The sequence below is a fragment of the Macrobrachium rosenbergii genome, chromosome 21, assembly GCF_040412425.1.
Source record: "Macrobrachium rosenbergii isolate ZJJX-2024 chromosome 21, ASM4041242v1, whole genome shotgun sequence".
Taxonomy (NCBI): Eukaryota; Metazoa; Arthropoda; class Malacostraca; order Decapoda; family Palaemonidae; genus Macrobrachium; species Macrobrachium rosenbergii.
Genome location: NC_089761.1, coordinates 38,754,760 through 38,771,772, shown reverse-complemented (window position 1 = coordinate 38,771,772; position 17,013 = coordinate 38,754,760). Strand labels below are relative to the sequence as shown.

Genomic DNA, 17,013 nt, shown 5'->3' with positions numbered 1-17,013 from the left:
TATATATATATATATATATATATATATATATATATATATATATATATATATATATATATATATATATATATATATATATATATATATAGTATATATATATATATATATATATATATATATATATATATATATATATATATATATATATATATATATATATATATATATATATATATATACACACACTTAAAAATCACAGTAGATGCACGTGACTTCAGTCTGTAAGCGAATCCCACAGGAAAATGACAGGCAGAAGTTCAGTACCAAACGCTTTCACGTTTATTAACGCATCGTCTGGGCACAAATGAAACAGATAAAAGAAGGTTACAAAGTAAATAAAAGAACAAGAATACCAGAGGATAATAAACAGAAAGATAATCCAGGATAATCCGGGATCGAGCTGTCACAAACTGAACCCATGGACCAAACAACAAGAAATACTAAAGTTTAGGCTTACAAAATCCAAAAACATGTATAACCTTGAATACCAGATGGTTAATTGCCAGGGGGTTAAAAAACAAAAGGTTAATCCACGGCAAATCCAGGATCACGCGGTCACAAACTAATCCAAATATATACTTAACCATAAGACAAACGGAATCTTACCCATTCACATTGCAGATACATGTATAAAAATGAATATTAATTTTGCATATATTTATCAACAACTTTTTTAATTATGAAGGCATCAAGTTTAAACAAACCAAGACTTAAATTTAGAACACTTTCATTATTTGACTTAATAAAACAAGATTCGATGGTATTCCTTTTAACTGTGTCATTGCACGGGACTAAAGGTCTTCCTTTACTCCAGTTAATAGGATGATCTGAAGCTCTCATATGTACGAATAATGCATTCGATATTTGGTCAGTTCTCACAGAATATTGGTGTTGTTTGATTCGTTGCGAAAGTGCTTTTCCAGTTTGTCCATAATATATTTTATCACATTTTTTACAAGGATTTTCATAGAAGCAGCCAGAAAATCTTTAGGAGAATTTTTTATCACTAAACTCTTAATATTAAAATTACTGATAACAACATTTATGTTGAAAAGCTTTAAAATTCTAGGAATTTGTAAAAACCTTTCATCATACGGTAATTTGAGATTATTATGCTTGCTGAATACAAGTTTGTTATTAGTTAAATAAAATGTTTTCCTGGCTCTTTTCCATGCTACATCTACACAGGTCCTTGGGTATTTAAGTTTCAAAGCAATGTCATAAATAGTTTTGATCTCAGCATCAATGAACTGCGGGCTACAAACACGTAAAGCCCTTAAGAACATTCCAGAAAAGACAGAGAATTTAACATTTTGATGGTGATTGGAATAATAATGAACAAAAGAGGCAATGTTAGATGATTTTCGAAAGACTGAAAAAGTGAAATTTCTATCTTGTTTATGGACAGTTACATCAAGAAAATTCAAATTACAATTTCTTTCTTCCGCTACGGTAAATTTGACAACTGACCATCTAATATTCTTGTTCTTTTTGTTTACTTTGTAACCTTCTTTATATCTGTGTCTCACTCGTGCCCCGACGATGAGTTAATAAACGTGAAAGCGCTTGGTACTGAAATTCTGCCTGTCATTTTCCTGTGGGATTCGCTTATACACACACACACACACATTATATATATATATATATATATATATATATATATATATATATATATATATATATATATATGTATACATAATATATATATATATATATATATATATATATATATATATATATATATATATATATATATATATATATATATATATATATATATATATATATATATATATATATATATATATTGTGTCTCCTAGCCTATCAAGATTGGTAGCTAACAGTGTGGATTACAGGTTTCATCCTATTTCTTTGGGGGTCGAACATTTTTCTTATATGTACACTTTCCGGTAGCACATTCTCCTGCCTGAGTCATGGGGCCATTATTATTATTATTATTATTATTATTATTATTATTATTATTATTATTATTATTATTATTATTATTATTTGCACAAACTCGGTAAATCAGAAGACCAATATTAAAGAAAAAACAAACACGATCTAAATACGCAGTAGGCGATCATCTCGTTTAATGTGTCATACAAAACAACTCCCGGTCCTTTTCGGCGTAGAAAGCGTGGACCAATTTTTCTCCAGCGAGAACCAAGAAGGACACACCGAATCCTACGAGCGTGACCAGGTAGACGCCAATCAGGTGCCTCGTTCCCAGGACGACTTCGTTGTTTACCTGGAAGGAGAAGGAGTGTCTTTTGGCTTATCAAGGCAATTGGAGAAGGTGAAGCGTTTGACACATAATTAAGAAAATGACTGAGGAAATTTAACAGAATTTAACTTGGGAGCTGAGAAAGAATTGAATGGCGAGCTTGAGGAGGGTTAACCCCCAATCTCCCCTCCCACTCCCTATCTGCACCATTTTAACCATCTTGCTTACCAAGATTCAGCAGCCGTTTCAGCTTATGCTGAATGATATTCCACACATGAAAGGTGATGATTCTTTCCAAACAGGAAAAAAATAAGACTTTTTCAATATTCTTTTGCCCAGGAACACGATGGCTTTTACTAATCCAAACTAACATTGTAAGTAACTGATTCTCGAAACTTATTTACAACTTCGAACATATAAATTAAAAATCAAAGGATTCATAAGATGTCAACACTGGAATTGTTAAAGGTCACACTTGGATAAACTGTTAAAGGACCCAACATCCACCTGAAGATTTAAAGTCAGGTTATAACAAGATCAATACGATTTAAAGTAAAAGGATTAATGATACTTCCACCATGGTACCTTCACAAACAAGAAAAAGAATTTATATTACAGAAGAGATATAAACTTCAATTATAAAGTAAACTAATTCGTGATCAGGTATAAAGGATAGGTAAGTCTTTTTAAAAAAAATTAAGTTTTCAAGTTTTCAAAACTGAACAAACATTTTCAGTTGCAAGCATTCCATTTTTGCAATTTCAAATATCATAACTTGACACTCACCAACGATTCCTGAACATCATAGTTCTGCAAAACTTCTAGATTATTATTTCCCTTTTTCTTGCTCCTAGCTTCGCGAACTCGAGAGGCAATCACTTCTTTCTTCCAAAAGTGGACCAGCCCAGAATCAACCAGGCGATTCAATGTGTTGGAGAAGAGGCGATGATAGGGTGCTCCCTTCCTGAAGTGAAAATTGTTTGCGTGTATTTTTGTCTCATATGATTGAGAATAGTTGTATTTACCTTTAGCTCGCAGGAGAAATGGAAAAATAAAACCCACTTTCAGTGCATAATAAATAAAATAGGAATTATGTCTTTCTTTTTTTATTGAATAAAGAAAATAGCAATTTTTTCTTGAACTTGCGATATCTTTAACTTGTAGGAGAAATAAAAAAAGAAACATTCTTTCAATGCATATTAAATGAAGTAGGAATTAGTACTGTCTTTTTAAATTGCAATAAAGAAAATAGTGATTTTTTAAACTTGTATAGAAGAAAATATCCCTACCACAAAAGAATTAGAATTGCACATAGGATCATAAACATGAAGTGCAGTAATACTTTTAAAACAACTCATTATATGCAAACATCACTAGGTTTGAATTTCGTTTCAATATTTGTAACAAATCAAGAGAGGGAAAAATCTTTCAATGTATTCTAAATGAAATAAGAATTATTACTTCCTTTTTAAATTACAATACAGAAAATACTGACTTTTTCTTGAACTTGCAAGGAAAAAAATATCCCTACTAAACATGAATTAGAATTACACAAAGAGTCATAAACATGAAGTGCAATAATGCTTTGAAAACAACTCATTGCATGCAAGAGCCACTAGATTTCAATTTCGTTTCAGTACTTGTATCAAATCAAGAAAGAAAGAGTTGCTATAGACATACCTCAGTGCCCAACCAAAATCAGTCACAATGTGATAATTGTCTCTGCTGATGTACAGAGGAGTCTGGCCGAAATCGTCGGAGAAATCCAGAGATATGGCGCTCTGGGCGATCTGTTTGATGGCCACCAACGAGTACCCTCCCATCAGCGTCTTCTTCAGTCCTTCCGTGAGCGTTGGTGCCTGAGGAAAAGGGCAGTGAAGTAAGCTTAGGGTCTATAATAAAGCCCAGATGTCGTGGGTTCGTTTCCCTAAGGTGGGTTGAAACCAACATTCTTTGGAAGCTTGAATTTCAAGTCAGTGGCCCCTTTGGTGAGCTAGTTCCATGTGAATCGGTTTCATCTACTGAAATTAATAATAATAATAATAATAATAATAATAATAATAATAATAATAATAATAATAATAATAATAATAATAATAATAATAATATCAGTGTTTATGCAAAATATAATAAGAAGAGGAACTAGAGATCAAGGCAAGACATTTCTAAGGCAAAATACGGATGCTAATTGGAAAGGAATATCAAAATAAAAATACGAGAGAAACATGGAATTCTAAATTAATGAAAAGGGCAACAAAATATTTATGTCGAAATTACTGTGGCATCAAAATATATAATAAATCCGAATAAGTTGCAACTTCGAAAAAGAAAGTCAAAATGAGAGGAAGAAAGGTAGAAATTAAAAGACCCTTTGTTTAAGTGAAGGCATTATTATTATTATTATTATTATTATTATTATTATTATTATTATTATTATTATTATTATTATTATTATTATTATTATTATTATTATTATTATTATTATTATTATTCAGAAGATGAAACCTATTCATATGGAACAAGCCCACCAAAGGGTTCACTGATTGAAATTCAAGCTTCCAAAGAATATTATGGTGTTCATCAGGAAGAAATTAGACGATATCTTAATGGCTTTAGCCAAATTTTAAAACTGATTCGAAATTTCCAATAAGAGCAAATGTACAGGAAGATTATGGCTTGGATTGAAATGGAGCACCGTCGTAAAAACGATATTCACTCTTTTTTTCTAAATGTTATAAGCGTGAAAAAAAATAATGGTAACAAGTACTTTTGAATATTGATTTTTTAAAAAGAAAGAATACCTACAAAATGCTACGTAAAATACTTAAATAAGCAGTAATACGAATTGACACTTTATTCTAAATCCTCTAAATTAATTCGTGTTACTCAGTTTGATTGCAACTGGTTATCATAATAAATGATGCATGTGTTTTTATTTACAGTATATTGATAAAATTCCTAAAAACTTGTCAACTATATATAAACGTTTTCACTAAAAGTTATAATGGAATTGTATTCTTTTAAAAATATTGACGATGTTTATCCTGTTCCTTCATTTGAAAATGATAAGGTGGAAAAATTTAATGATGATATTTTTAAAATTTATTGAAGTGCCTGTAACGTATTTAGGATTAACAAGACTGAAAAATATTCTCATGGCATGAGAAAGTTATGTTAAGAAAGATATATTAAGTGAATCTTAATAACTGGATCCTTTGTTCATTTTAGAACATTCAAGAGGTTTGTATAACTTCTACATTATATATTGGTTTATTGACATAATAAAGATAAGAAATTACCTCTTATAAAAATCTCATAAAATACAGAAAAAATTATATTTATATGAGTTTGTATATACTGTATATATACACACATGTATGTATATGTACATATACTGTATATATGTGTGTATGTACACATATATGTATATATGTATATATATCTATATATATATCTGTCGATCTATCTATCTATCTTTCTATTTATCTATCTATCTATCTATTTCTATTTATCTATATCTATCTATCTATATATATATATATATATATATATATATATATATATATATATATATATATATATATATATATATATATATATATATATATATATACATCCTCAAAACACAACACCAAAAGTATGACCTTACCTCTGCATAGTTGAAGAGTCGCTGGATAACCGGGTCTCGATCATTCGCCAGTAACAGCCTGACTTGACCCGAGAGAAGGAGATCTTGTATTCCCCATCGCCAATATGGCCGACTCACCAGGTCCTGGTAGCTGTCAATCGGCTTCGTTTTACTCTGGACTGACAGGAAAGCCACCAAGGCTGACCTGTAGACGGTCGAGATGACCAAGACAGCCACCAGCCACCACCCAAGCAGCATCTGAAAGGATTTTTTATATTGAAATGAGTGATGATGTGACATCCTTGATGTTAAGTGGGATGCCTTTTTTGGGGGGATTTTGAAAATGTCCAAAAGGAGGATTCTGATGAAATGCGGTGGTGAGATGGTGATCTTGCAGTGATTTTTAAATCAGTATGAAGTAGTGTTCATGCAATGTTAGACCTATATATAAATAAATAAATATATATATATATATATATATATATATATATATATATATATATATATGTATATATATGTATATATATATATATATATATATATATATATATATATATATATATATATATATATATATATATATATATATATATATATATATATATATATATATATATATATATATATATATATATATATATATATATATATATATATATATATATATGTGTGTGTGTGTGTGTGTATAGAATACACAACTCAAAAAATGTGTTTTTGATATATATATATAGACGTTCTTTGATATAGAAGTCTCATTTGTATATAGATTACATATATATCATATATATATAAACTTTAAATATATATAAAATATATATATATATATATATATATATATATATATATATATATATATATATACAATATATATATATATATATATATATATATATATATATATATATATATATATATATATATATATATATATATATATATATATACACATACATGACACAAATAAATACCCGTTCTTATGGTATCCTTTCATTAAATCAAAAACTGCATCACGAACTATCTTTTTATCTATTTGCAGCTACATGTAACGGGCGTTAATTCACCCATACATCAAAGAGACTAACCTGCCCCGAGATATATCTGGGAGTATTAGACGGAGCTTCGTCCAGCATCACGGCCCAGCCATAAAAGATCGACCAATCGAGAGACATACTTTTCTCTCCCGTCATATCTGACCTCCTCCTCTCGAGCAACCATAATGCCACTCCCCACAGCATGATGCTGATGATGAGATACACCCATACCTCCACTGAAAACAAATGGAAACGATTGGGGGTGTGAAAATGCATGCTGTACCTGTTTGTAAAAAAAAAAAGAAGCAAAAAAGTAAATAAATAACTAGGTAAATAAATAAATAAATAAATAAATAATTAAATAAATAAATAAGTAAATAAATAAATAAATAAATAAATAAATAGATAAATAAATAAATAATTAGGTAAATAAAGAAATATAAAGACTCTGATATCGGTGATGCCTTTGAAAAAATCAGTTCCATATGGGCAGAGGGCTTATTAATGGGCTATAATTATTTCATAACTCTTGTTATTAAACCACGAATTAAAATCTTTTCAGAAATCGAGAAAAACCGAACTCATATATTTACCTGATGATAACTCCCTAGTAAGACTAACACACAATGAAACTAGTCCCAAGGTCACTTAAACACTGACGTCAGCTCAAACCCAGATAAAAAGACAAGCTTGTACCAAGACCAGGAAAATAAACATTCAGATGCCACGCCATGATGAACAGTCAAGCCAGTCTAAACTCAAGATAAATAACCAGCCCTCTTAAGCTGAGGTAAAGAAGCCAAATTGTCAACTGAAGATAAATTCAAGCCCTCCTAAGCTGAGACAAAGAGGCCAATTTGTCAGCTGAAGATAAATTCAAGCCCTCCTAAGCTGAGGAAAGAAGCCAAAAGTCAACTCAAGATAAATAATGAAGCCCTCCTAGCTGAGAATTAGAAGCCAAATTATCAACTGAAGATAAATAATCAAGCCCTCCTATGCTGAGGTAAAGAAGCCAAATTGTCAACTGAAGATAAATTCAAGCCCTCCTAAACTGAGTTAAAGAAACCAAAAGTCAACTCAAGATAAATAATCAATCCCTCCTAAACTGAGGTAAAGAAGCCAAAAGTCAACTGAAGATAAATAATGAAGCCCTCCTAAACAGAGGTAAATAAACCAAAAGTCAACTCAAGATAAATAATCAATCCCTCCTAAGCTGAGGTAAAGAAGCCAAAAGTCAACTGAAGATAAATTCAAGCCCTCCTAAGCTGAGGTAAAGAAACCAAAAGTCAACTCAAGATAAATAATCAGTCCCTCCTAAGCTGAGGTAAAGAAGCGAAAAGTCAACTCAAGATAAATAATCAGTCCCACCTAAACTGTGGTAAAGAAGCAAAAAGTCAGTCCTAAGCCTGTTAAAGTAGCATGGGACTTAGAGTAAAAAGTCCCTGGCCTTGTACTTCAAGAAATACCCGAACTTGCAGAAAACCTGAGTGGACTGGGTTAGGCAACAAGGGATTATAGCAAACTCGAAAACCAATTAAGTGATTAACTGTTTCTATGTAGGATCTCACTGAAACACTGATTCTTGTCGCATCATCTAAGGACTGTTTCAAGTTTCGAGATTCAAAATAACTGAAATCTTTAAATTTAATGAATGGTTTGTTCAACTGGCATTACAATATCGTTAGGCGACGAGACTGTCGATGAAAAGAATAAATGCTTATCAAAGTCACGGGGTTAGTGCCGTCAGTGCACCTCATACGGTGCACTGTAAGCGTTACTTAAGGTTATTTGCAGCGCTCCTTCGGCCCCTAGCTGCAACCCTTTTCATTATTTTTACTGTACCTCCGACCATATTCCCTTTCTTCCATCTTACTTTTCAACCTTTCCTAATAATTGTTTCAAAGTGCAACTGCAAGGTTTTTTTCCTATTACGACTTTAAATCTTTTTACAGTTCTTCGTTGGACTGGTCGGTACCGTTCTCGGCTAGCACTCTGCAGGGCCCGCGTTCGAATCTACGGCCGGCCAATGAAGAATTAGAGGAATTTATTTCTGGTGATCGAAATTCATTTCTCGGTATAATGTAGTTCGGATTCCACGGTAAGCTGTAGGTCCAGTTGCTAGGTAATCAATTGGTTCTTAGCCACGTAAAATAAGTCTAATCCTTCGGGCCAGCCCTAGGAGAGCTGTTAATCAGCTCACTTGTCTGGATTAAACTAAGGTATACTTAATTTACTCATCCCCTGTCAGCGCTGAGTGACCTTGTAGGGTCCCGCTTGGACCTACACGATCGTCCATCTTACCTGGCCCCACGAAATCATACCCTGCGGGCATCCACTCCTCACTGGGAACATCTCCGGACATGCACGCTGGGCACGCTTGTATAAGAAACACAGCCAACAGCATACACTCTTTCAATTTATACTATCGCCCATGATCATGTCACGTCAAATGTATCATTCCTACTGGAATCAATACAAATGTCAGCTCTCCAGCTATATTCATCAGAACTAAATCCGTAACTTGTATATAGAATTATGAACCATTTCCGTTCTCAAACAAACACAGCTGAATTTTTGTTAACCACTACATTGTTCGCCTCGTGTCAGGCGCTACGTTCCGCTCGCAAGAGCTCTTGACCTGCCCGTTTGTTGTCTTGAATAATTTACGGGCTGCTCTAAGAGCAAGAACCCATGCTGGCATAAAGCCAACTTAATCAGAAACAACAACAAGATCTTGAATAAATGAGCAAGTTTGTGGACTCAGCCTCTTACTCACGCCTTCGTGACAATCTGATAAGTCACAGCGCGTAGCCTTTGGCCTGAATTTTACATTCCATTCCATTCCTCACCGGTGAAGGGACGAACGATGACCAGATACTGCGGCAGGAGCTGAGGCTTCAGCGAAATAATAACCAGAGTGTCGGCCTCGATCGTCCTGACGAGGTCTGTGATGGTCAGTCTCTCGGGCCCAGTAGACACAGTCAAAGACAGGTCTGCCTGTCCTCGCTGGATGGCTCCGAAGAAACCGGACCAGCTCCCGTTCCTCAAGGGATTGCCGATGAAGAGATCCGGAGGAGGACGGATCTCGTATCTGTGGGTGGAAACGAAATTTCTCACAGTCAGTTCGGTTGCACCAAATTTTGACATGATTTTGCTACATAAACAAGCAAAATGTTTCCTTCTGATATCAACATCGCTAAGTAACTGAGGAATATGCACCGTGAATCTCTAGTGATCTTCAGCATTGCTTAACAATGTAGTTTTGATTGTTCTGTTTCCTATATTATTTTTTCCTTAAATTAAGGTTATTGCGATAATAATATCAGTGGTAAGAAAACCTTTTCTACTATTTTCGACAAATTGTCATTTGCTTACATGCCATATCAGACTGATTAATATAAATTGAAAGATAGTTTGAACACACACACACACACATATACATATATATATATATATATGAATAAACACACACACATATATATATATATATATATATATATATATATATATCTATATATATATATATATATATATATATATATATATATATATATGTTCATATATATTTGTCTGTGATGACAGATAATATTGTGTGTTTAATGTGTGTGTGTGTGTGAGAGAGAGAGAGAGAGAGAGAGAGAGAGAGAGAGAGAGAGAATGGAAAGTAAAACACCACAGTCCACGAGAAATTACGTGAAATTCAAAGCAAGCGAGACTGCGTCGATTATCCTCTTGTCCAAGCAATCAAGAAGCACCACCGGTTTGGTTGGGTCCTTCAAATTTAGCTGGAAACTGATGTAAGGGAAGGCAGGTATCGTTGAAACTTTCAGTTGATGCCCCTCAAGTCTCTTCATTTGGTCTGAAAGCATAGGATGACATTCATGAGACAAACTACTTAAAATGAAGAAATTGTGACAGGAAATGTATGAAGTGCTTAAAATTCATGAGATGAACAAAGTTCATGTCTTGATATGTATGAAATGAATTGCATGAGATGCTTGACATTCATGAGCCTGAATTCATGAGATGAATAAAGTTCGTGTCCTGAAGGTAAAGAAATGAATTGTAGGATTTGCTTCAAATTCATGAGATGAGTAAAGTTCATGTCCTGAAGGTAAGGATATGAATTGCAGGATTTGCTTCAAATTCATGAGCTGAACAAATTTCACGTCCAGAAAGAGGGGAAATGAATTGCTGGATTTGCTTCAAATTCATGAGCTGAACAAATTTCACGTCCAGAAAGAGGGGAAATGAATTGACGGATTTGCTTCAAATTCATGAGATGAACAAATTTCACGTCCAGAAAGAGGGGAAATGAATTGTTAGATTTGCTTCAAATTCATGAGATGAACAAATTTCACGTCCAGAAAGAAGGGAAATGAATTGCTGGATTTCCTTAAAACTCATGAGATGAACAAAGTTCATGTCCTGCAATGTAGGAAATGAAATGTGTGAGGTTCTTGAAATTCATAAGATGAACAAAGTTCGTGTCCTGAGGATAAGGAAATGAACTGTAGGATTTGCTGAAAATTCATTAGAAGAACAAAATTCATGTCCTGAAATATAGGAAATGAATTGTATTAGATGCTTGAAATTCAAAAGATGAACAAATTTTATGCTCTGAAAGGAAATAAATCGTAGGATTTGCTTAAAATTCATGAGATAAACAAATTTCATGTCCTGAAAGAAAGGAAATGAATTGTGGGATTTGTTTAAAATTCATGAGATGAATACAGCTCATGTCATAAAATGTAGGAAATGAATTGTATGAGATGATGTAGTTAATGAGTCTGAATTCATGAGGTGAATAAAGTTCATGTCCTAAAATTTATGGAATGACTTTAAAGTTACTTGGAGCAGATAGAGTTCATGAGAACTTTTATGAACGGTTTAGAATTATGAATTAGATTTTATGAGACGAATAAGATTTGAATTTAAATTTATTCACTATCAAATTTTTTATGAAACAAACAGCATCTGACACACACAGTGAAATAAATAAAACTGAGAAATGAATGTAAGGAAGTAAATGAAAAGAGTGAAGTGAATCAGATTTTGAAATTAAATATTGGAAAAAAAAGGATAGGTAAATTTCCATGATTTTAAGCACCATTTCTCAAAGATAACCCATGGATATTATGTATAACAAATCAATAAATAGTGGTATCAATCATCAATAACTTCTCTTGGTTTTAATTTTTTTTCTTTGAATATTCTACTGATGCACATTTACAGAGAGAGAGAGAGAGAGAGAGAGAGAGAGAGAGAGAGAGATAGAGAGAGATATATATATATATATATATATATATATATATATATATATATATATATATATATATATATATATATATATATATATATATATATATATATATATATATATATATATATATATATATATATATATATATGTGTGTGTTTGTTGTGTGTGTGTGTGTGTGTGTGTTTGTTAAATGATAAAAACAGAAGTCTATGCTTACACAGAAACGGATTGGAAAAATTTGGCTGACTAGATCCCAGATTCCAAGTGGCCAAAACCTGTATTTTCCCACCTCCGTTTTGACAAAAGAGACATCGACTGTACAGCGTGATTGACAAGCTCGATCCTGGGGGTGGAAAGAGTCATAAAAAAAGCTGTCATTCAATCTACCTTACTACAATATCCAACGAAATACTTTCATTAGTTTATAGCTCACCCTCATAAGAAAATGCAAAGCAAACCGTTACCTTTATTTCGCAGCTTCTCTGAAGTTTTACAGGGACTTCTGCCCTTAACCAAAGGACAGGATTTCTTGAAAGGATTTTGAAGATCCCGAAAGGACTCCTCTTGCAGACCCAGATACAAAGAACGGAAGGAATTTCGGAAGGCAGATCGCCAGAGGGTTGAACTGACTTCGCCCTTATGCCCCACCAGGAGAATCGGAGCCTCTGGCCAAAGCCACAGCTGTGCGGCTTCCAGGAACCTGTGTTACAGATGTCATAAAATACGAGGGGCGTTCAATGAGTAATGCAACATAATTTTCATCTTGGCCAATTTTCGTTCAAAATATTTGAAATTTTGTGTGTGACGTCCTTAAACATCCCCGCATTATGTCATGCATATCAATTAATTTCCTATGGTTAAGGATGTCGCATAAAATAATACAAATTTTTTGAACCAAAATCTGTAGAAAAAAAAAAATGTTGAATTGCTTATTGAACGCCCCTCGCAATACTAATGCTCACATACAATTTATATGGAAAACTCAACGTCAAATCTTTAGCAAAAATCAAACCAGTGACGAGGTCAGCCCTTAGTAAAACTTACCTGAAAACATTATCATTTTCACGGGTGGTTGCGTCGACGACCACCAGATGGCAGCTGCTGTCAAATCCACCAAAGAGAAGGTTTTTGGTTCTCGAGGGGTCGTATGGGTAGTCTGCGAGGCTAATAATTATCAGAGGCTGTGAAGACTGGATGCTATACCTGGAATAATAATAATAATAATAATAATAATAATAATAATAATAATAATAATAATAATAATAATAATAATAATAATAATAATAAAAATAAACACTGTGATTACTGATATTCTTTTGTCTGTTAATATGATTACTGCAAAGTTCTGTATATTCTAAGTGGGGGTAATTTCTTGAGAAAATTCATTTTTATATATATATATATATATATATATATATATATATATATACATATATACATACATACATACATACATACATACATACATATATATATATATATATATATATATATATATATATATATATATATATATATATATATATATATATGACTGTCTTTTAGTGTAATGTATTCTAGGGAGATAAAAGGCTCATAAAAACACTATTTACACGTTGCAACCATATATTTCGGCCTTTCTTCGTATGTGTTCCTGTTCGCTGGTAAAATATGGACAAATGATTTTTCAGTGAACAGGGACATAGAAGGAGAATTATCCGAAATATATGGCTATTGGAAATTATAAATGGTGTTTAGTGTTTTTATGGTCCTTTTCCTCTCATATATATATATATATATATATATATATATATATATATATATATATATATATATATATATATATATATATATATATATATATATATATATATGTGTGTGTGTGTTTATGTGCGGATATGTGTTTTGAATATTTGTTACAAAGCATAAATAGCTGAAAATATTGCATATGATATCGGTCCAACGCACGGAATCCCACAAATAAATACTCCGTGTAAAAATTTTTTTAGGAACTAGAATTGATTAGTAACTCTGAGTATTTATTATGGAAAAGTAAAAAAAAATCCGGCCTAGATTTCACTTTTCAGCCAAGCTGAATGGAGAAGGACTCAGATCAACTATTCATTGCCTTAGCTAAATTCAATGAGATTCTTTTGAGATATAAAATGAATCGGGAAAATGAGTAATACATCATAGTTACTGACACCAAGTAAGCAGGAATACACCTCTCTGAGAATATTCATAAAAGTGCTCAAGAAGAAGCTGCCGATTTCGCTAATGTACACTAAATGGGTTAAGTACATTTTCGTTAATTACTTAATTACTGACAAAGATTTGACAAAACAACAACAACAAAAACAACAAAAATAACAAAAACTAAAGGATTTTCTAAAGTTTCGATCTTGAACACTCTACCTTAGGGCATTTTTTCTGGACTTTTACATTAAGTGATTTTATATTCATTTGAGAACAAAGTATCATTTGTAATAAATCTTTTCGTCCTGTGGTCACGCGATACCATGAAAGACAAGTTACCTGATGATATGAGATGCCACAGACTGTCGGCTGTCTTGAGTAACCAGGACGAAGAGGCAGCCATGAATGTGCGGTTCCAGCAATTGCCAAGCCGCTGATGCAACCAGTTCTCCAACATTTCCTTCGCTTTTTATAAAGGACAAAAGATCCTTCAGCGTCTGCAGGACCCTCTACGGGGCTCTCCGTGTATCCTAAATCAGAGGGAAAGATCTTTTCCAAGATTTTTTTCTTCTTTCAGAGATCGCGAGAGTCCCTCAGCTTCAGTAGGATCTTCTAGGACGACCTCTGGACGTTCAAAGTCAGAGGGAATTATATCTTTGTAGTTCCTTTCATCCCTCAAAATAGAGAGAGATCCTTTCACAAGGGGCAGAGGTCCTTCATCTCCCGAAGGACCTGCTATGCTACTCTTCCCGTGTCCCTCATCAGCAGAAGGGAAGGTCCGGTCGAAATTGTTCTCATCTATTTTAACTGAAGGAAGAAATTGATGTCCTGAAGGACTTGGTAAGTCATGCCCGAGACATCCTGTGGGTTCAGGAAGTGGGAATTCCTTTGCTTTGCCCTCTATTGCATGCTGGGAGCTTCCTGGGATCTCTGCCTTAGAGAAGTCAGCCAAGGTCAGGAAAATGAAGATAATCATCCCGTCGAATCTGCTTAAGCTGCTGAGGTGGAAATGATCTTGGGTAATAATAATAATAATAATAATAATAATAATAATAATAATAATAATAATAATAATAATAATAAGGTGAAATAATAATAAATAATAATAATAATAATAATAATAATAATAAAATAATAATAATAATAATAATAATAATAATAATAATAATAGGTGGAAATGATCTTGGGTAATAATAATAATAATAATAATAATAATAATAATAATAATAATAATAATAATAATAATAATAATAATAGTAATAATAATAATATACGGGTAACATATGCCATATTTAACTTCTGCTTATTTGAAACAGAATAAAAAGTCTCTCTATTCAGAACAATTACCTTCCTTATCCAGACTTGGTACATCGGCCAGCTCTGAGCAAATATCAGCCCTGAAGACAAGAAAATAATTAGAAGAATTGGAAAGACTTTATATAAAATCAATTCCACTAATTCTGCCATTATTTTAATAATAATAATAATAATAATAATAATAATAATAATAATAATAATAATAATAATAATAATAATAATAATAATAATAATAATAATAATAATAATAATAATAATAATAATAATAATAATAATAATAATGGTAAGAAATTCACAGTCTCGTGAAAAAACCTGTGTAATAAAAATCCACAGTTATATAGTAAAATATATTACTAGGTAAAATAAACATAGTAATATATTTACGATATAATTGTGGATTTTTATTACACAATAATAATAATAATAATAATAATAATAATAATAATAATAATAATAATAATAATAATAATAATAATAATAATAATAATTGTGACACATACACTACCTATAAATGGATAAGTAGAAATTTTGATAATCAAAGTAATAAGGTTTCCAACATTCTAAAACAATTTTTCTTAAAGCCTCAAGTTAGATATCTTTTCGTAAGCTATTTTTTTTTTACCGAAGTAAACAGCAAAATGTTTGGACTTCCAAAGCTCCTGGCCTCTAAAAATATTGTTTGTTAGCTATTTTATTATAAAGTCTTTCCTTTTATTCTAGATTTTTAGGCAACTTGTGCCACGGCGGCCTTACGGCTATGAGTTCTCAGAGTGGAAACGAAATAGTGATATATAAATGGATAAACTATAGATCATATAACACAAATTAATACCTGGCTCGAATTTGTCTTGACTCACCTGAATGAGAGTTAGCAGAGAACTGCATTCAAAAACCTCATCCGCAGATACCTTCAGCGGACAAGAGGGGGAAAATCGAGGCAATGCGAATGATTGGTCAGCAAAGTCTGGTATTCAGCCAATGGGAGACTGCCTCGAAAGGGCAAGAGACACCATTGGCTAACGCATTCAACCTTCACAACTTTATTAACCATAATGCATTTAATTTATGACCCCAAAAGATCACTTTTCGTCTGATGGACGCTCTTGCGATTGTGAAGAGGCCAGCGTCATCTTATCGCCATGTTCATAATTAGTTATTCGTCTGACTTGAAATTGACATTAATAATTTTCAAGTATCGTAATACTCTTATTATTCCTCCTAAGGATTTGTATCAATTCAAGTTATGTCATCGTGTCCTGTTAAACAGTTTGGATACTCATAATATTCGCATTTCCAAAACACCTTTACTCTGTCTAGTGAGGTGAGAGAGAGAGAGAGAGAGAGAGAGAGAGAGAGAGAGAGAGAGAGAGAG

The 17,013-nt window shown here is 32.3% G+C and overlaps 1 protein-coding gene across 1 annotated transcript; it reads right to left on the bottom strand.

Annotated features, from left to right (window-relative positions):
• Positions 1-2,092: 2,092 nt before the first annotated feature.
• Positions 2,093-14,727, bottom strand: LOC136849455 (glutamate receptor ionotropic, delta-1-like). The gene is made up of 11 exons (XM_067122805.1): positions 14,664-14,727; positions 13,194-13,313; positions 12,780-12,849; positions 12,439-12,492; positions 9,736-9,977; positions 9,188-9,262; positions 6,938-7,122; positions 5,877-6,113; positions 3,908-4,086; positions 3,014-3,191; positions 2,093-2,251 (listed from the first exon to the last, which is right to left on the bottom strand). The coding sequence occupies exons 1-11, from the start codon at positions 14,725-14,727 to the stop codon at positions 2,093-2,095; spliced, it is 1,563 nt and encodes a 520-aa protein (XP_066978906.1).
• Between the last annotated feature and the right edge of the window lie 2,286 nt (positions 14,728-17,013).